Genomic DNA, 22,359 nt, shown 5'->3' on the forward strand with positions numbered 1-22,359 from the left:
CACTGAGCAGACAATAAATTTTCTTAAGTTTTGTCTGTTATAATTTTAAGAAATTAAAACAGAACTATCTTTAATAGTTTGAAAAGGTAGCAAAAATTAATGACTGATATTCAGAACTTGCTTCAACATTTGTTCTAGTACTAATTTAGAGCAGGGTTTCTCAACTTTGACACTTATTGACATTTTGGGCCAGAAGATTCTTTCCATGAGAGGTTGTTCTGTGCATTGTAGGATATTCAGTAGCATTTTTGAGTTATACTCAGGTATCAGTCAAGTGCCTCCCCAAGTTATGATGACCAAAATTGTCTCCAAATACTGCTGTATGTCCCTAGAGGGGTGAAACTCTTACTGCCCAGTAGAGAACTACTGATTTAAAGGATAATGGGCTGCATGCATTGTTTTACATATATATCTAACTTAATCTTCACAAGATCTCATAAAATGAATGTTGTTGTTATTTCCATGTAGTTGAAAGATAAGGTTCAAGGAGGTGAAGCAAAGTGAGTAAGAAGGAAACTCATGCAAAGAGATGGAAAACCAATGCACAGAGAGACACTGCAGTATGTGGTACAAGGTGTTAGAGCCAGGGTCGCACATCTCTGGCTCTTGGACCGTGGCATCACTTGTATGTGTAGCAAGCATGGCCTGTAAATATCACCCCTGTGTCCTGAAGAGCCAAAACAGATTTTTTGGTGAGCATTACCAATAGAGTGAAACCAACTGGTAAAACTGCCTTTCAGAAATGAAGGCAAAAGCAAGACATTCCTAATCAAAACAAAACAAACAAAAAATCTAAGGTAATTTATTGTTAGCAGACCTGCCCTATGAAAAATAATAAGGTTCTTCAGGTTGAAATGAAATGAGCCTCAGGCTACTAGAGTGTAACTTAAATCCTTAGGAAGGAATAAAGAGCACCAGTTAAGATAACTACAGTTCAGTTCAGTTGCTCAGGTGTGTCTGACTCTTTGTGATGCCATGAACCGCAGCATGCCAGGCCTCCCTGTCCATCACCAACTCCCGGAGTTTACCCAAACCCACGTCCATTGAGTCGGTGATGCCATCCAACCGTCTCATCCTCTGTCGTCCCCTTCTCCTCCTGCCCTCAATCTTTCCCAGCATTAGGGTCTTTTCAAATGAGTCAATATCAGGTGGCCAGAGTATTGGAGTTTCAGCTTCAGCATCAGTCCTTCCAGTGAACACCCAGGACTAATCTCCTTTAGGATGGACTGGTTGTATCTCCTTGCAGTCCAAGGGACTCTCAAGAGTCTTCTCCAACACCAGAGTTCAAAAGCATCAATTCTTCTGCTCTCAGCTTTCTTTATAGTCCAACTCTCACTCTGACAGAATGTGGTCCACTGGAGAAGGGAATGGCAAACCACTTTAGTATTCTTGCCTTGAGAACCCCATGAACAGTATGAAAAGATAACTGCAAGGGAAATGTAAAAGACAGTATAAATATATTTTTTGTTTGTAACTTTTTCCCCATCATTTGATTTAAAGACATCTAATAAAGCAATAACTATAAATTTAACAGATATAATTGATAAAGATTTGATTTTTATGACAATAACAGGATAAAAGAAGGGGAAGAAATTGACCTATTACAGGAGTGAGTTTTTGCACATTTTTGAAATTAAGTTGGTATTTATTTGAACTAAATTGTTGTTGGGCTTACTTGGTGGCTTAGTGGTAAAGAATCCGCTTGCCAATGCAGGAGACACAGGTTTGATCCCTAAGTTGAGAAAATCCTCTGGAGAAGGAAATGGCAACTCACTCCAGTAGTCTTGCCTGGGAAATCCCATGGAAAGAGGAGCCTGCCAGGCTGTAGTCCTTGGGGTCGCAAAGAGTTGGACATGACTTAGTGACTAAACAACAAAATTGTTGTAAATTAAAATGTTAATTGTAAGAACTTCCCTGTCCTTCTAGTGGTTGAGGCTGCCTCACCTTCCAGTGCAGGGATTGTGGGTTCCATCCCTGGTCAAGGAGCTAAGATACCACATGCCTTGCAGCCATAAAAAAAACAAAATATAAAATCGAAGCAATATTGTAACAAATTCAGTAAAGGCTTTAAAATACTAAAAAGAGGTGTTAATTGCAATTTGTAAGGCAACCATTAAGGAAGGAACTAAAAAGTAGTAAGATAAATAACAAAATAATTAAAATGGTACAGTGGAAAATACCTGTTTTACATAAACAAAAGCAAAAATGAAGGAACAGGAGAACAAGACACAAGGCATTGAGAAGATAAAGGGAAGTGGCAGCTCTAGTCCCCATTTTATCAGTAATTACATTACCTTTGAATGAATTATATGCTCCAATCAAAGCGCCGAGGTTGGCAGAGTTTTTAAAAGTGGTCCAAGTAAACAGTGTCTAAAAGACAAACTTAATTTTCAAAGACACAATGCCACAACTGTGGTTGTGTTGACAGTAAAAGGATGGAGAAAGATATACCATGAAAAAAGTAAACAAAAATTTTAGAGTGTCTATAATATTAGTCAAAATAGACTTTATGTAAACACAAAGAAGGATATTTTAACAATAATAAAGGGCCAGTGTCATCAAGATGATGAACAGTTATAAACAGTTATGAACCTAAGAACTGATTCCTGAATACAAAAGCAAAAAATGACAGAGTTAAAGGGGAAATAACCAATTCAGCAATAGTAATTGGAGAGTTTAGTGCTCCGTTTTATGTAACAGCTGAAACAACTAAATAGAATAGTAACAAGGAAGCAGAAAGCTTGAACAGCTCTACACCAACTGTACCTGACACACATCTACTGAGTCCTCCACTCAGTGCCAGCGCAGTACGTATTCTTGAATGCACACAAGTCATTCTCCAGCATAGACCATATATTACACTGGAAAATAAGTCTCAGTACATTTAGAAGGATTGAAATTATACAAAATATGTTCTTAGGGCACAATGTAATGAAATTATATATATAAGCAACAGAAGAAAATTTTTGAAAAATTCCTAAATATGTGGTAGTTAAACATACCACATTCCTAAATAACCACTGGGTCAAAGAAGAAATCACAAAGGAAACTAGAAAATACTTTGGCATGAATGAAGATGGAGGAAAACAAAAACTATGTAGAAGTAAAAATCCTAACGAGATTTCCATGGTGGTCCAGTGGTTAAGAATCTGTGCTACCAATGCAGGGGTCCCGGGTTTGATCCCTGGTCAGGGAACTAGATTCCTCATGCTGCAACTAAGATCTGATAAAGCCAAAAAAAAAAAAAAACAATCCTTAACAAGATACCAGCAAGCCAAATCCAGCAACATAGAAATAGGGTTGTATACCAGGATCAAATGAGATTTAGCTAAAGCTATACTAGGCTCTCTTAACATACAAAAATCAATCAATGTAATGCACAACATTAATAGAGCAAAGGAAAAAATATTTGATTATAGTAATAGATGCAGAAAAGCTTTTGACAACATCCAAAACCTATTTATGAATCAAAGCACTCAACAAACTGGGAATAGAAGGAAATTTACTCAACCTGATAAAGTTAATCCATGAAAACCCCACAGGTAACACTGTACTTAAATGTGAAAAACTGAAAGCTTCCTTCCTAAGATCAAGAAGAGAACTAGGAGGTCCACTGTCATAATTTTTTTTTTTTTTCCAACAGTATACTGAAGGTTTTGGGTTTCCCTGGTGGTTCAGACAGTAAAGAATCTGAGTGCAGTGCAGGAGACCTGAGTTCAATCTCTGGGTCAGGAAGATCCCCTAGGGAAGGAAATGACTACCCACTCCAGAATTCTTCACTAGAACAATTAGTAAAGTACAAAAGAAAGAAAGAAAGAAAATGGTACTAATGTATTTCAAGAGAAAAAGAATAGTCTTTTTAACAAATAGTGCTGGGGACAACTGGATGTCTACAGGCAAAAGAATAAAGTTAGATCCCTACCTTATGCCATGTAAAAAACTCAGCTCAAAATAGATCAAAGACCTAAAGATAAGAGATAAAAGTATAAAACCCTTAAAAGGAAACACATGAATTAATATTTTGACCTCTGATAAGGCAATGGTTTGGCAAATTTGATACGAAAAGCACCAACAACAAAGGAACAACACAGATGAATCAGACTGATCAAAGTTCACATATCCTTCAAAGATACTGTCAAGAGAATGTAAAGAGAACCCACACAGAGAGAATATTTGCAAATGATATATCTGATTCGAGGCTATATCCTGAATATAGAAATCTTTAAACTCAAACATAAAGTCTTAATTAAAAATTGGCAAAAATGCTTAAATAGACATTTCTCCAAGGTAGCCTATAAGCACATGAAAGATTCTCAACATCATTAATCATGAGTGGATCTCAAGCCAAAGTCATAATTAGATACCATTTCATAATTAGGTACCAATTTACTAAGCTTGCTGGTCACAAAGACGACAATAAATATTCGTGAAGATGCAGAGGAATTAGTACCCACGTAATTTGCTCCTGGGAATATAAAGTGGTGCAGCACTTTGGAAATCAGTTTTGATGTCCCATCAAGCTACTGTGTGACCCAGAAATTTCACTCTTAGATATAGCCTCAAGAGAAATGAAAGCGTCTACTTAAAACTTGTACAGAGGCATTCATTGTAGAATTATTCATAAGGGTCCAAACATAGAAATGACCCCCCTGCCCATCAACTGATATAAGTGGACACTGAAAAATGTGGTTTGTCAGTAAAAAGCTATGGAAGAGTGAAGAACTGAAATAAGCTATAATCTGATGAACTTCAAAGCCTCCTGCTAAGTGAAACTAACTAGACAAAAAGGTCACATGTTATATGATCCCATCTATATGAAGGGCCCAGAATAGGCAAATTCAAAGAATCAGTAAGTTCAGTAGTGCCTGCCTGGATCTCAGGGGGCAGGGGGATGGATAGTGTCTGCTGATGGGTGTGGGGTTTCTTTCTGGAGTGGTGATAAGGTTCTGAAATGACAGAGTGTTCATGGTTGCACAACACTGTGAAGGTAGAAGATAAAATGTATACTTCAAAGGTGTGAATTTTATGGCTCGTCCCAAGATACAGCCTGTGCAGAGAGCCTGGTGGTGGAGGAAGCCTGTCAGGAAGGCGGAATTGACAGGGCAAGTATGGAGCGTCACAGGAAGTGAGGGGAAGCCGAGACCAGAAGGGTAGAGTACCCGCAGCATCAGCATCACTTACAGACTTGTTAACAAACATAGAATCTAAATTTAACAAGAGCCCCAGGTGATCAGTGGGCACCAAGTTGAGATGCACTCTGTACCAGGAGTCCGTAACTCCAGCCTGCAGGCCAGATTGTGCCACCCCCTGCTGGTACATACTTTGCTGGACCACAGCTATGCCTTTTCATGTACTCATTGTCTATGGCTGCTCTCATGCTTCAGTGATAAAACGGAGGGTTGTCATGGAGATTGTTTGGCCCACAAAGCCAAGAATGTTTACTATCTGACACTTTCATAAAAGTTTTCCAATTCCTAGTTTAGTGTGCTGTGCCTCAGAAGCAGCATCGAGGATTTGAGAAGAAGCAAAGAAAGCCAGTGAAGGTTTGCATTGTGGAAGGATTGATCCAGCTGCATGGAGATAAAAAGCACACAAACAGCACATGCCCCCAAGGAGCTTAGGATCCGGTGGGAACTCACTTTTTCTCCCGGATTGGTTGTTGGCTCCTTTCATGAGGGATATTGCTGTATTATTAACTCATTCTTTGTTGTTGTTAACTCCCTCAGCGTCTGGCAGAGTGTTAAATATCTACCCAGTGTTTGGTCAAGTACCTGACTTGGACTTAAAGCAGTTACTATTTACCCTGCATAGGGACTTGTTTCGCAGACACTTCAGGAGTCAAATATTATGGTACCTGATCTGCTTTCAGCAGCTTTCTTGACATCTCAACTGCATCTTTGACATGAATGCTAGACTAGTATGGCAGAAGCTAAGCCCTTGGTCACTTTGTGAGTTTCAGGAGAGTGGGGCAAGACAGGAGTGTGATTCCAGTTCTTGTGTGGATAGGACTGCAGGAAGAAGCTTCTCTGAACCTCAGATTCTTTCTCTGTGACATGAGGAAGCTGGGACAGTCTTATCGTGAAGGTCCCCCAGTATTTTTGTCCTTAGAGTAATAGGGGCATCAAACAAGGCTGTGACTTGGCTCTCCGCATCTTTGTGTAAATGGAACACTTCACACATGAACACAAATCGTAGTTGATGAGAACATTGGGAGGAAGATCCCTGCAACCAGTCCCCAGTTACAAAGGAGATCTTTGAATTGTGTGTTGTTTTATACATGTACTTCTCCTTCATTTGTACAGATATTTGAACACGACTGGCTCAGCCATAAGGAGACCACTCTTATCTGCCAACTAGTAATTGTGTAGACCCTGGCTGTTTCACTTGCTTTTCCTATCGTGAGTTGGCAGTGCTGAAATAAGTTGAATATTCACTGAAAGGAAGCTGGATGTCTGTAAACTCACCGTGACAAACGGACATGCATCCTATCTGCAATGTGACCCAAAGAAAGTATGTTGAGAAAGTGATGGATAATGGATTCTGGGAGAGGTTACAGTGGGGTGCATAGAAAGAGGGGGAAGCTTTGAGGATAATCAGTTGCTTTGAGATAGGTTTTTAGCCTTGTCATCTCCTGGGCAATATGCATGCTACAGAAGTGTTGCTTCAATACATAAAAAAAAGCAGTTTGCAAGTTAAGCAGACTGTTTAATGGATGTAACTAGAGTGGGGAAGGAGTATTGTGAGGTCAACTCTCTAACATTTTGTGGGAATTGTTGCTTGGCATTACCTCCCATTCTTTGTTGTTGATGGCATTCAATTAAAGCCATATTTTGTTGAGTCATGCTATATTAGGTGGCGTGGAAAATACAGAAGCAGTGCTAGCTTCATGGGCATGTGACTTGTACAGTTGAGTGGAACCTCACACTTAAAGGATCCTACATTTGGTTTAACTCTCTGGTGTTGCCATTTTGAAATTCTTGGCACATTTTGGACAAGGGTCCCTATACTTTATTTCCACGGGTCTCTGCAGATCATGAAGCTTGTTCTCATTGAAGATGGTGGAGTCTGTTTATTGCCTCAAGTAGCTGACAACATTATGTCTTAGACTCATGTTGAAACAGGAGTATAAAAACTTGATTAGCTTTTCTGAGCCTTGATTTCTTCCTTGCAATATAAATAGATGGCATGGGATGCCATGTTAGGAGAGATGCATGCTGTGTGCTAAGTCACTTCAGTCGTGTCCAAATCTTTGCAACCGCATGGACTGCATCCCACCAGGCTGCTCTGTCCGTGGGATTCTCCGGACAAGAATACTGGAGTGGGTTGCCATTTCCTCCTCCAGGGTAAGGAGAGATACTGAAGGCTTAAACTATTGAGTTGATTTTCCCAAAGTAAGGAAGAGTCATACAGTGGGACTTCCTCCCCTGACTTTCAAGCCAATGAGAAGGGACTTCATGAACAAGGGTTAGTGCTGAGTTCAAGATATAATTCAGCCAAGGGCTGGTGGCATCTGATCCCTAGGTACTGAGAAACTCAAGAGCATCTGGGTATGTTGAAAAGCACCCTGTGGAATGTAGTGGAAAATCTGGGCAAAGCTATGACTGGAAGATTCCTCAAAAATGGGAACCAGGATACAGAGTCAAAGCAAAGACCAGTATCACAATAATAGATAAACTCCTAGGACCAGACCTGTTTCAGAATTCAGAGGGTTTTTTTTTTTTTTTCCTTTTGAGAGGTAACATGACACATAATCCATTGAATATGTAAATTCCCCCGGCATGTCTGGGCAGGACTTCATAATAAGTGTGTTAATTTCTCTGCAGTGAAATGTATTAACTATTCACACCAAATAAGAAAAATTGAAAGACTATGAATAGTTATAACTCCACTCATGTCAGGGTTTGCTGCCAAATGTAATTGGGTCACGTTGCACCATAAATGAGTTACAAACTCTTGGTTTTCAGAGAGTTTGGACTTCCAAATTGTGGATAAGGGATTGTAGACCTTTATCAAATGAGATGCAGGTAAATGGGTCATTAGAACTCAGGGGAGAAGTGACAGGTGAGACATTACTCAAGTGAAGCCTGACTAGACCTAGAGACCAGCTCCCATGGCTTGTCTGGAAGCCCCAGACCTTCCCGCACTAACTGAGACCACAGACGTACTTCATGCTGAAGTAGGTGGAAGACCTGAGGTACAAAACTATGAGCATCCTTTCTCAACGTCTCTCTTAAGAACACCACTGCCCTCTTTATCCTGTTGCTCCAGCTTGACAGCTTCCTGAACACATGGTCTCTCTGGCCATATTTTCACAGTGGAAAATAGCATTTTCAGAACTGGCTGTCCCTAGCTTTCATATGTCATTTTTTCCTCTCTGTTGTTTCTGTGACAGTTGGCACACGTGTCTCATGCTTCGTTTCTGAGATGGGTTTAAAAAACCTTGGCCAAAGAGCCAGGCTTCATTAGCATCCTCTTCCATTTGTTTGCCTGAAAGCCAGTAGCGACCACACACACAAAAATAACAATATGTTTGAGATTCCCAGAACATGCTTGAAATCTTCTCTGGTCCTTTGCTGTATTAATTTTTCATGCAGGAATGATAAATGACACTAGAAAATGATTATTCTTGAAATAGAGATTAAAGTAGTGGCTGATTTCCTGTAAAGATAAGTGTCTTTCATTTTCCCAGACCCCCTCCCAAGGTCCTGGGAGGATCATAACAATATTCTAATCATGATATCCTCTAATTTGTCTTCAAGAGGGGCCTTGAAATTTTATAACTCTCAGACCTATCTAAACTTGCATTTGTCCTTATTTTACGCCAATATAAAAGTGTGTCTCAAGGCCTTAGAGAGTTAACTCTGGCTTTGCCATTTTCCAGTGTTGAGAGTAACTTACCTATCTCTCAGAAATTCTAATTCCCCATCTGTTAAGTGGGTATATATACTCTTGATATCATAGGGTGCTTGGGAGGACAAGAATGGTCATGTCCATATAACAACAGAAAAAATGTTCATAAGTGTTGCTTCATCTCTTTGTTTCCTTGAGGATTATTTTCATCTGCAGTAAGAACACCTCAAGAAATGGGGTCTATTTTTCTCATTTAACAAGAAATCCAGAAAGAGTCTCAGAGATGTCAGGGAAACTTAGACCCATTATTTCTTTCTCTTCAGCCTTCTTTAGTGTTGACTCCATTTTCATTGCATTCCAGGAAGAAAAAAAAAACAAAAAAAGAGGAAAGACATATAAATATACCATTTGAGTCAATCTCTTTATATAAGGAAAATTATAGTATTTCCTAAATGCCATTGTGTAGGGATAGAGTTAATTTGAAGCTGATCTGTGTATCTTAGGGATGCCCAGAACCATGCCTAGAACCATACTTAGCCTTGATCAGGAAAGGGATAAAATGCACTTGCTAGCTATGCTTAAAATTCAAAACTCAGGAAGCAGCTTATCCCCACTTTATCTACACTGTTAATTGAAAATATAAACATTGATGATCTGTACCTGGTTTACCTGGTTATAGCCTGGTTTTGGTTACTTGAACAATGAGGTAGAAAAGAGCCCTCAGTAAACTTGTACCTTAGTCACAGACTTTTTCTGTCTGTCATTGTTTGCCTAGTCCATAGCATGATGTCTGGCACACAATAGCTAGTCAGTAAATATTTGTTGAATGAATCAATGTTTGCAAATGTTTAGCTTCTTAAGAATTAGACTCCATGGCTTATCCATGCCAAAAGCCACACAACTGAAGTTGTAAGCAAACATTTCTTGGGAGATTATGGTCAGAGTAAAGGAGAAGACTCAGCCCTGCTGCGCCAGAGATTGGAAGGGGGTGTGGTTTCACTTCAGAGTGTTCACTGGCAGAGATGATCTGAATACCACTAAGGCCAAAGTCTTGGGGACTTTGGGGAAAAAACAACAGTGTCAACAGCTATTACACTTCCCTTTCACCTTTCAACTTGATAACACACAACCTCATGTCTTTGTGACAATGTCAAAGCTATTTTCATTTAGTCATGGTTACTACTGACTTTAATTCCAACCTCAAGCTTCCCTTGCAGTTTGTCTGTGAAGGACAGCTTCCTCTGATATCTGTTACCCTGCAAGTAGTCAAGATTAATCCAGCTGTGACAGTTGGCTAGGGTGGCATTTTCTGTCTCCTCCTCTGCTGTGGATGTTAGGGCTTTTGCTAAGATGGTGACCTTTCAAAGGAAAGAGACCCATTTTCTAGTTGACAACTAATAAAGTTATCCTCAAAAACCTTAACATGGGTCTTCTGGGCCCCTTGCTATTTCTAGGGCGTTCCATGTGACTTCTTACAGAACCATTCAGAGACAGAAGCAAAGACAAATCTATGGTGTGTCCCCAGTTGATACCACTATGACTAGACTACAAGGGCTATGAAAGAGTGTCTAAATTGCCAGTCATATAATATGTTCACTTTTCACTTTCGTGCATTGGAGAGGGAAATGGCAACCCACTCCAGTGTTCTTGCCTGGAGAATCCCAGGGACGGAGGAGCCTGGTGGGCTGCCGTCTATGGGGTCGCACAGAGTCGGCCACGACTAAAGCGACTGAGCAGCAACAGCAGCAATATGTGGAAGGCTTTTTATCTCTGAGAAGCAGATAGCTGAAACTCATCAATAAAATTCCATGGTCAGTTTTATTTTCCCACCAGGAAGAATATTGACATTGTCATCATAAGCCCCAGAGAGACATGGTTGTATCAAGGACAAACAGCCAGATACTGTGAAGTATGTCACAAAAGTAACAATAACCACCCACAGAGATCAAGCAGGATGCAAATCTCCCCATTTCATCTCTGCAAAGAAGACCATGAAAGTAATGAGGTGGAAACAGACCCATATGACACTCTTTCTCCTCCTCTCACCACCTGTCCTTGTCTGGATCTCCACCAGAAACAAACTCCATTTGCCTTCATGATTATTTAATTAACATTTTAAGCAGGAATCTGATCATGCACCCTCCTGCCTAACACCTTCAATAGTTTCCTACTCTCTTAACATAAAATGGAAACTTCTTTGGCCTTCATGCAGGGATAAGCCATAGAGACTAATTCTTGAGAAGCTTTATTTTTGTAAACATTCACTTACTCAATACATAGATATTTTGAATCTCTGTGTGCCAGGCATTATGCTATGAACTGAGTAAACAACTGTGAACAACACTTTGTTAGTGTTTACAGAATCAAGCAAATACTCTACCTTTTCCTGCCAAATGGAGAGCTGACCATGGAGAAGTCAGAAGGCACTTTTAGATGTATGTATGGAATCTTTACTCTGACGCTCAGAGTATGATGAACATGTCTGCCTGAAGACAGTACTGCATGCGAAGCTCGCAGCCCCTCCAACCTGGGTGCCTGGCCCTGTATAACATACGGAAGTAGACCAGAACATGACATCATAGGAGGAAAGAAAGGTAAAGGCCAGGCCACATGTACCCTGTGGGTCAAATTTCTCACCGAGATGGGTGATATGGGAGGACATTAGCAGAGGGAAATCATAACTGAGAAGGACCCTATGGGGCCTTCCCAGCACAGAGCCCCACCCCTCCTGTCTCTTCCTATAGAAAAGCTTCAGTCTCCGAGGCCTCCCTTGATTCACAGAAGGCTGGGTCAGGAATAAACGATTGAAAGGATGTGAACACATAGTGACAGAAAATTGCAGTTGTGCCAGGAGAACTGGTAACAATTTGAGCAGTAATCATTCATAGAGCCGAGTCTCTAGTTCCACCCTGAAGGATATCGATAGTGCACGTACCTGCATTGTTTTGTAGTTACTTAAACCCCTACCAGTTGAAAGAAGCTTAAGGGTATTATGCCCGTGAGCACGTAGCCCCCAGACCAGTTTTTAGTCTGAGGGTTGATGATGTTAATTCCTGTGACACCAGCCTGTTACCTCACCATCAGCCAATCAGAGAATTGAGTTTGGGTCTTCTGAGCATTAGCTGCCCACACTCCTTGTTTGGCTCCTGCAGTAAATGCTGCACCTTGCTTTATCACAACTAGATGTGAGCAGACCCAAGTTTGGTAACAAAATCTGTCCCCCTCAGTAACACTGAGTCTTGGAAACCCACAACAGGTGAGCTCAGTATTTGCCCAAAGCCAATATGATCCAGAATCGCCTTGTTGGTTTTGGCTGAGACACATTTTAGGTCACGTGATCCTCACTGCAGTGGCTTTCCCTCTTATTTGAGTAAATTGTCCACCCAGCTGCTTGGAATCAGTCCATTTTCTTTCAGTTAATGTATTTTGATTCTTTCTTTCTAGTAATGAAAAATCAAATACTTTGATTATTGTTAGGTCAAACTACGTGAAATGGATGGTATTCAACCATTTTTGACCCACCATGAATGACAGTATCATACAGTTCAATCTAAGAAATAATATTCAGATCACATTGTAGAATACTTGTAAGAAAAAAGGAGGTAATGGGAATGAGTGTTGGAATGCTAATCAGTTAATTAACGATAATAGATCTAGATAATAGATTAAGCAGGCAGTGGAAAATTCATAAGGACTAAACATAGAATCCAGACCTAAGGCTCCAGGTTCTAAATGCTCTGTTTGGTTAGAAATTTTTGTTTGCCAGTGACAGTAAAGTTACATATGAGGAGCAAGTAGCAAGGAGGGTGTACCACTGGGAGATGAGGCCTCTAGGGAAGAAACTGGGGTCTGTGGGGAGAGGAGCTTGTTACCAATATATTTATCCATGGTTGATCTTTGGTATTGGGCTTCTGCCTGCTTTGTGCACAGTCAGAGGGAAGAAGGAAAGGATTTAAGACAGTGGGTCATCAGAGTCTGGTCAGTAGTCCCCTGGAAGTCCCTGAGATCCAGTCAAGGGTTCTGAGATGTCAGAAGTATTTTCACAGTGATACTAAGATAGAATACGCCTTTTCCACTGACATTTGCATTGATGATGCAAAAATAATGGGGCTGAAACTGCTGCTGCTTTAGAATGAATCAAGACACTGACATCAAATTATATGAGCTGTCATTGTATTCTTCATGCATGCATTTACAGTATTTAAAAAAAAATGCCAGTTTCACTTAGGAATGTTCATGATTAAGCAGTAAAATCATTCATTTCATTGAATTTTGACCTTTGAATATTATCCTTTGTGAAGAGAAAGAAGCACACATGAAATGTTTCTGTTGCGAACTAACTGTACTTCAAGCCGTGAGCAGAATTAGCTGCTTTTTTCTTCACTGAATACCATTTTTACTTGAAAGAAGAACTGACAGACAAACGATGGTTATTGAGTCGTGGGCATTTGGCAGATGTTTTCTCTAAAGGAATGAAGCGAGCTTGTCACTTCAAGAAAAACAACTGACAGCATTTGTTGCCAATGACAAATTTGAGTGTCCATGCAAACACTTTTAAAATTTCAGAAAACATGTCTGCCAACCTGAGCTTGACAGCTTCTCAATATGTGCAGGCTTTTTGTTCATAGAAATATGTTATGAATGTTAACATGTAATGCAGTCTTTTTGTTATTTAAAGGTAAATTAGTAAATATCTTTTATATCTCAATTTTAATTTCAAATATAGTACATAGGGAAAGATAGAGCTCTTATAAAGAGATAATTTTGAGGGTCTTTGATAATTTTTAAGATGTATGTATGTAATTTCTGTAAAGATGTACTGAGACCCAAAGAGTCTGAGAATGACTCATGTAAGAGCTTTTATCCTTCCTCTTTAAATTAACCCTAAGACTCAGAGAGGTCTTTTGCTAACCAACTTTTCTCCATTATTTCTGAACTTTTCCCTTCATGAGCTGTTTGTGTGTGTGTGTGTGTGTGTGTTGCTTTTTTTGTTTGCCTGCTTCCTTATAAGCATTTAGGCCTGGAAAATATATTTTCATGGCGAGATTAATGGCAGTTCTTCTCAAAGGAAGTCAATTGTGCCAGAAGATTTTCTATATTTGCTGCCTTATAGCTCCCCAAATAATCACCTTCTCTTCTGCTGGTTTAATTTTATGTTTTCAGTGAATCCACATTTAGGACTGTAAACTGGAAGAACAGTATTATAAATCTGTATGTGATGAAGAAACCTAAAAGAATAAATGAGGATAAAAGAAGCAAATGCTCAGGGTTGGGGCAATGGGATGACCCAGAGGGATGGGATGGGGAGGGAGGTGGGTGGGGGGTCCAGGAAGGGGAACACATGTAAACCCATGGCTGATTCATGTCAATGTATGGCAAAAGCTATTACAATATTGTGAAGTAATTAGCCCCCAACTAAAATAAATAAATTTATTTAAAAAAAAAAAAAAAGAAGCAAAGTCCATGGAAATAGAAAGCACATGTGCAAAATGACCAACGCTAGAGATCATGCTGTTTTTGTAAAATCTTGAATGTGTCCATTTTCCCCGAAATGCCTCTTTACATGTTGTGCTGGTTATAAATGTTGCGGTGATTGCTGCTGACAAGTGCGACTGTACACAGACTAATGACAGGATGATTGCTTGTAAGGAATAGACACCTAAGCCCATCCTGTGAAGAGAGTGACGTGGGCCCACACGTTGAGATGCTCAGCAAGTAACTGTTGATGACTATTAAATGACACTTGCTAAGTGGTGTTATTAATAATGCTGCCGAATCAGTCACAGTGTAGAATATGTGATACAGAGAGGACTCTGGGAGGGGGTTGATTTTAATAGAAAACAAGGTTTAGGTCACCTAGAAACTTAGAAAATATTCCAGTTGGAGGAGATCATTGTTTTGTTTTTCTCATGTGTAGAATTCCACTCTGAGTTTTCAGCAGCCAGGTCCCTCCCCTATCTGGGTAATTCTCTCCTGTGTAAAATGATAGGATTGTGCATACACTATAGCAGTTATTTTCAACCAGTGAAATCTGAACCTGAAACCTTAAGGAACAAGACACAGAGAAGAGCTGATTGGCTTAAAGAAAAGATTAGGAAACTTAAAATCTCCCTTTTGGCTCTCCTCTGAGCTTTTATGTCTGCTCATCTCTTGAGATACTCCAGTGAACCCTAGTGTTCTGAGCTACACAATTTGAGAGCCACTGTGCCAAGGACTCTATAGCTCCATATGCTTGGAGAGACCTTGTCAGAAAAGCTGAGTAATTTCGCTTAATTAGAGAATCAATTGGTATCAAGTTTAAATGTTCCTCTGGGTGGAGGTGGCAAGGATGATGGAGACAGTGGTACCCCGCCCCCTCCACCCTGGTAGTATTCATGAGCCAACCAAGAACCATGATGTACTTCAGTCCAACTGTGAATTTGTCCACATCCTAAGCCTTGTAGGCTAAACAAATACAGACAAACCAGCATTTGTCTTTAAGGAACTGATAGGCAATCTGGAGAGGCACAACATAAACCAAGCAACCCAACATGAGTCCAAATATAGGAAGGATTCTGAATTCAAGGATAGATGGTAAATGGCATGATGGGCTGATCAGGAAGGGCAGATGGAGAAGGATGTGTTCTTTTCTTCATGCTTTTCTGAACTCCATTTTCTGTTTCAGACTCCTATAGAGTTGTGGGGGAGGGGGAAGAACAGCAGGGAACACACTTGAAGGTATAAACAATCTTGTTTGGTTTAACTGCGTATGTTCATATATATATATATTAGAGTATATATTAGATTCAATTATAAGGATAACCTAGCTATCTAGTTAGAGTGAGTAGTTTGTTTTGCCCAAGACTTTCCCAGTTTTAACACTGAAAGTCCTACATTTTGGAAAACTTTCTTGGTCAAACTGGTCACCCCAAATTAGAGCAACCTGAAAGACCCCTAAGAATGCATCTCGGGATTCCTGGTGATCTGCAGGCCTCAGTTAAAAATTCGCATAGCAAACAGTTCCTGATCTGAAAGTCAAGAGAACTAGTTCCTCTATTCACTAGCAGTAGGCCCTTAGGGAAAGGGTTGAAGTGAAGTCAGTAATTTTTGGAAAAGGAAAACAGATGAATGTTTATATGGAGTTATCCCTGGCACCTGTATTCATGCTCCTTCCTAAGGTGGGAAGGCTAGTCCAGTATAGGCATTGGTTGTTTTTCTTTCTTAAATAAAGTCAATTTGCTTTGAGCTTGACCAATGGTAATGATGTCAGTAGAAGACTATTCTAAAATATTTAAAGTTTAAAAGAAATTATTAATAAATCTGATGAATAATTCATTCAGATAATGAATATAGAGCATATTAGCATTATGCAATGTTCACTTGAGAATAAAAATATTTTACTTAGCCTTCCCATGTTTTATTCAGGTATTTTGATCATTTTTAGGAAACAGAATGGATGGGAAAGATATCATGAGTCTTAAGAATTAAGGTACAAAATCAAATAAGCAAGAATAAGAGAAACGGTTAACCCAGACAGCCTGCTGAGAAGAACTGGGTCATGAACTCCAAGCTTTGCTAGTTTAAGTTTTCCAGGATGTGAAATGAATTATTTATAGAAATAGGTAATAAGAGTATTGAGAAAAATGGAGTGAAATCAGGCTGTATGGGGAAAAGCATGGGTTTTCGAGTTAGAAGACTTGGGTTCTAGTGTTGGCTTTCCTATTTACCAGCTCTGTAACTTAGGCAAGTTGTCCTTATGCATCAGTTTGTTTCATCTGTCTTCGTATTTTGTAGTGATTTTGGAAAGACTAAATAAGACATTGAATGTATAAGTAACCAGGGAAAATGAAGTGACCCATGGGGACCAAGAGAAGTCCTTTGAGGCGAGGGGAGTGAAAGCGGGTGGCTGGATGCAAGGAGCAGATGTGCTGGAGAGACGTGGCCACTGTGCGGCCGGCAGGGAGGGGGCAGCAGGGCAACCCTCAGAGAGCTGTCTCCTCCTGACAGTGCCTCCACACGCCGTGCAAGTGGACAGGGAAGCCTGCTGGTGTGGCCCACGGATGTCAGTCTTCCAGAGCCTGGAGAAGAGTGGAGAAGGGCCAGAAGTAGAATCGGAGGAGTAAATAGCCCATGTGAGGCCTGTGATAGATCTGCCCAGTCTATAAAACTGCATACTGGTAAGTCTGGAAACTGGCTATGACTCTGGAAAACAGTGTTGCTTGCTTATAAAATTAAGCATATGCTTGTCATGTGACCCAGGGATCCACTCGTAATAGTTTATCCTACAGTAATGAAAGCTTATGTTCATACAAAAATGTGTGTGAGTGTTTATAGTAGCTCTATTCATAGTCATACCAAACTGGAAACAAGCCAGATATCCTTCAACAGGTGAAGGGATAAGCAAACTCTACTACATCCATGCAGTGGAGTATCCCTCAGCCATTAGGGAGAGTCAGCTATTGATGTTTTATCAGCTTGGATGCATCTCAGAGGCATTGTGCTGAGTGAAAGAATCCATTCTCAAAAGGTTACATATGGGATGGTTCTATTTATATGAAAAATTGAAAGCACAAGGGTGTAGTGATGGGGAACTGATCAGGGGGTATATCAGTTGCTAGGGTGTGACTCTACAGTGGGGTAGTAGGAGGGAATTTTGGGGGTGATTGGATGATTCTGTGTATCGATTATGACAGCCGCTACACAAATATACAAATGTGTTAAAGCTCATAGAACTATATACACACCAAAAAGGTCAATTTTACAACATGTTAATTTAAATATATGAGACATATTGGGATAAAAGCCTCAGTGATAGATTTATTCTTGTAGATACCGACAACATATTTTCCCAAAGTTGAACTTGAAAAAACTTCAATGCAAAAATGCCTGGAAACAGGACATGATGCAAGGGTGGCAGCCTTGGCAAGGGGCGCCAGATGACAAGGAGGGGTTTCTGTGCGGCAGGATGAGACATGATAGACATCAGGGCTTTGCCAGGGGGCCTGAGGGTCAGAAAATGACTATTCCCAGATATACACACAGACAGGTTGGATTACCAGGGTCCCAGAAGAGGAAGCAGAAATGGAGATTCAGGCAAGGAGCCAAGGATAGAGACTGGAAAAGAGGAACCAGACCATGGTTTGGTTGCCTCACTGGGTTCAAGGCAAGAGATCATCTAGCTCTTGACAACTGACTGCTCAGGAAGCAGACAAGAATGAAAGAAAAGAAACAGGCTTGTGCAAGGTTTAGGGGCACAGGCACTGCTGAGAGACAGAGCTGGATTGGTCTCTGGCTCTGCCACCTCTTAGCTTACAAACTGGAATCATTATTTTAACTTCTCATGTACAAAAAGGGATAAGAACATATTTCCCCCTGGACTGTTATAAATAAAGCCATATCTCATAGCAGTCCCTGTAAGCTGTCTGTTGTTGTTCAATTGCTCAGTCTTGTCTAACTCTTTGCTATCCCATGGACTGCAGCACTCCAGGCATCCCTGTCCTTCACTGTCTCCCGGAGCTTGCTCAAACTCATGTCCATTGAGTCGATACCATCTAAATCTTCTGTTGTCCCCTTCTCCTCCGGCCCTCAATCTTTTCCAGCATCAGGATCTTTTCCAATGAGTCATCTCTTTGTATCAGGTAGCCAGAGTATTGTAGCTTCAGCTTCAGCATCAGTCCTTCCAATGAATATTCAGGGTTGATTTCCAAATTGCCTGGCCCAAAGGAAATGCTTGGTGAACAGCAGAAGTATATCGAACGAAAGATTGCACGTCACATCAAAACTATGAAGCTCATGAGGTATATATTTAGTGAGTCATTTGATCTTGCTAAGCCTCAACTTGTAAATCTGTAAAATGCTATAAAATGATTACCCCATGGGGCCAGAAGATTCTGTTGAGAAAAGACCTATGAAAGCATTTTGTGAACTGAGAATTGCTCTACAAGTGTATTTCTTGTAAGCACAGACCAGGGCCAGGAGGAAGTCTCGTCTTCTTGCTTAGCTGTTGGCTTGAAGATAGAGAAAGTCATCCCAATTTTGGTTGCTCCCAGAGCTACATGAAGCCAATCATATAGAAGATCAAGAGGGTTCATCCAACAGGTGCCAAGCATCTCTGCTCAGGAGGAAGGAGTGATAGAATATCAGCATGGACAAGAGGACTCACACTTGGGTACTAGAGGCAGTTTCTAGGAAGTCCAGTAGGTTGATCTGCAGCATGGAGCCAGCACTTACTGTGGACATTTGGGCCAGGGGAAGAGATAGGGCTCTTGAAGAGTCTCAACCCTCACCCTTCCTATACCTTAATAAAAATTTCTATCCCTACTTTGAGTTGTGTAACTTTTCAGGGTCTCCCAGCAGAGTAGACAGATTCCACGTCTTTAGCCCATTGATGTTGTGTTTTTCCACTGACTCGTTTTGGACAGTGACAGGTAGTGGATATGGTGTGAGTGTAGCCTCAGGTACTATTGCCATTAGTCACGAGGAGATCTTGCCCAGGTAACTGCTACATTTGCAGGTTAGGAACAGGCCCGAGTCTGACCCACATTCTGAACCAGGGTCCACGAAGCCCTCCAACTGATCCTTTGAGAAACAAATATTGGTTGTTGGAAGCCATCAAGATTTTGGGGTAGTTTGTTATGCAGCATTATTTTGGCAATAACTGACTTAATGCATCGAGTACTTTAACTTTAATCTTTGGCTTTGTCTTTCAAGGAATGCGACAAATAGTGCCTAGTTATAATCACCCAGGAGGGCAGTTACTGGGTAGAATACTACTCAGTATCAAACAAGACAACAATGAATGAAAGTGCTGCCAAAAAGATTGTGAAAGGAAGTCTAAAAAATGTCCACCTTGCTGAGTCTCTGTTTCCTCAGCTGTGACATGTGTATAAAATCCTTGCCCCACCTCTCTATAGGATGCTGTTAGAATCACATCAGGTGATGGGTGTGAGTGTAGCTTGCCCTCTGTGAAGAGCCATCTGGGACTTAGGAATTATTTTTCTTTCTACTACAGAGAGTCCTGTTATCCCAGCATGATTTGTCATCAACCCCAAAGTTACAGATGTAATGGAGAGTAGGATGGAAAGCATCATTTCATGACAGCATGCACTGATAAACTGTCCACTCATTAAAATGAGTCTCTGTTGGTGTATCTGGCTTCATTTAATGGACTCTCTCTATATACACGTCAGTACCTTCCTGGGCTACATCAATGCCTTCTCTGACAACACAGCTCAAATACCTTGCAACCTGATTGCAAAAGGAAACTGAAAATCTAGGAAAGAGGTGCAGGATTTTTCCAAGATGAAAGGGGTAAGGGAGAATTTCTCTAATCACGTGCAAAATAATTGAGAAATGAGAATCGGACTGAGTTACACCAGTTAATAATTGAAGAAGAGAAAAATTGACAGGAATGATGACATGATAGGCTTCAAAAGAGAATAATTTAATGTATTTGAATATCAAAGGATGTAGGGAGGCCTTTGGGAAATTGATGAAACCTCAGCTTTTTTGGGCAAAAATAATTCTCTTTATAGCTGTGCATTGAAGGGTATCCTGTCATACTATTATGTAATTTCTTTGGAAAATTATCTAAAATTATTTGTTAATTTTAATAATCAGATAATTACAATATAATCTGTGCTTCTATTAAATATAACATCAAGTTATTTTAATACATTTTTAGTTTTTTTTTTTTTCAGGATAAAGTCCCAAACTTTTTTTTTAACCCTATTTTCTAGGAAATTTTGGTTTCCATTTTTAGTACTCTTTTCTGCCATCAGTTCTTTTTCATGTGTCATTAGGATCTTCTCTACTTATTATGTCTTTCTGCCAGGGAGCCCTTGGAACTACTCTTTATCTAGAGATTTGGGGAAAGGAAGCTTCCAGGGGGTCAGGAAAGGCAGGAAAACACTAGTGCATGGTTCAGAAGGCTGCTCTGGCCCCTTTGGGCTAAGTTATTTTTTATGTAAACCCCTCCCCCCCAAATGAACTTTTAAAAATCGGAGAGTGGGGGAGGGGAATCTGTCACAGCCTGTCAGCCTCATTCCCCATCCATAACTTGCTTCTCTTTGACTTCAGCCGGGAGGCACGGCCTTGAGCCTTTCCCCGCCTCTGAAAAGGACTTCAAAGCTCTACTGCCGCGGGTGCAGTGGGTGCATTAATAGAAGCATCTTGAGTCTTTATCCCTTGTTGACTGTGTATGATACTATTTATCCAAAAAAGCTGCATTCCTAATATGACTTTCACCCTTTGCTTGTCCCCTGTGATAGGTGAGACAGGAAGAATCCCTTTATACCAATGTGTTAATGTGATTTATCCAAGGTTGCCTCTGGAGCTAGTGGCAGAGCCGGGTCGATAATGCAGTACCCTGGCCCCTTTTACTGTACTTTGGCTTCCCCAGTTCTCTTTGTCACACCGCTTTGTTGTGTCTCAGAATCTCTGTGTTGTGCCCCCATGGCTGCCGGCCGTGAGATGGGACACCTTCTGAGCAGACTGATGAGAGGAGAGCCTTGTCCCATGTGGCTGCATCTCCTCGCTACCCCTGGAGAACCTCATCCATCACTTGTCATCGCAGAGACCCAGCTGATGCACGCCCCGGCAAGGGTGAGTATGTATAAATGTAATGGAAATCAGCCAGGGGCCAATTTTCCTTATTGAAAAGGGAATTGCATTTCTCAGGCATGTGGGCAAAGTGAGGTTGATTAAACATAAAACGTTTCTACCAGGGGGAGTAGCATAAAGAAGAACTCAACCTCTGTGTTTTGAGATGGAATTGTCCTGTGATAAACACAATCGAGGGCCATCTGTGCTTTTGATAATTTCATCTGACTGCCTATCTTGTTACGGAATTGCCGATTTGAGCAACTTGCTGGCGCTTCCTTGACCTGTGTTGGAACTATCTGATGTATCACAGGACTTCAAGGTTCCCATAACAGGATATGAATTGTGACATTGTGCAGGAGGTAATAGGGTGTTTCATCCTACATTTGCTCATGTCACTGGATGTTGACAGAGATCAATAGTTTCTTTTAATAATGACACCCTTGAGTATTGAATGCTGTGGTGTCTGCATCACTGACAAGCTCTTGTTTTGGGGGCATAGTGGGTAAGGAGAAAAATCAACCAATTAGTACCTGATGTTAGTATAATAACTAACCTGTTCACCAGATAATATATGGGTAATCAAGAGTGGGGAACACAATGAGAGATGATGCAAACCCATTGTGTGCAACAATCATCCAATGGTGGAGGGCTCATTGTCTGGCCAAGGGTTATGTGGGAGACTGAGGGGCAATGTTAGAATGTGAAGGCAGACTTTCAGTTCTCCAATGCAGCATTCTTTATCTGTCATGTTACGTCTCCTCCTTTTTGTGCTTACTGTCATCATACTTACTTACCATCATTACTTTCTTATGGCAAGTTATGTTTTTTATCCACTTCCATCGTTTGCTCCTTTGACTCCAGCAGTTTCTGATTGTGTTTATTTCTTTTGACCTTAAATGCCAGCATTGTAATTATTTTTCCAAGTCT

The 22,359-nt window shown here is 40.6% G+C and overlaps 1 protein-coding gene across 1 annotated transcript in view; it reads left to right on the forward strand.

Annotated features, from left to right (window-relative positions):
* The window catches only part of LOC145521035 (uncharacterized), a 520,776-nt gene that overhangs the window by 65,907 nt on the left and 432,510 nt on the right, over positions 1–22,359 (forward strand). The window contains exons 3-4 of the mRNA XM_081528702.1: positions 16,837–17,006; positions 21,263–21,432. Of these exons, the coding sequence (XP_081384828.1) occupies positions 16,837–17,006; positions 21,263–21,432 (340 nt within the window). The remainder of the gene's footprint in view (positions 1–16,836; positions 17,007–21,262; positions 21,433–22,359) is intronic.

This window comes from Giraffa tippelskirchi, chromosome 9, assembly GCF_054371585.1.
Source record: "Giraffa tippelskirchi isolate mGirTip1 chromosome 9, T2T-mGirTip1v1.2.pri, whole genome shotgun sequence".
Classification (NCBI taxonomy): Eukaryota; Metazoa; Chordata; class Mammalia; order Artiodactyla; family Giraffidae; genus Giraffa; species Giraffa tippelskirchi.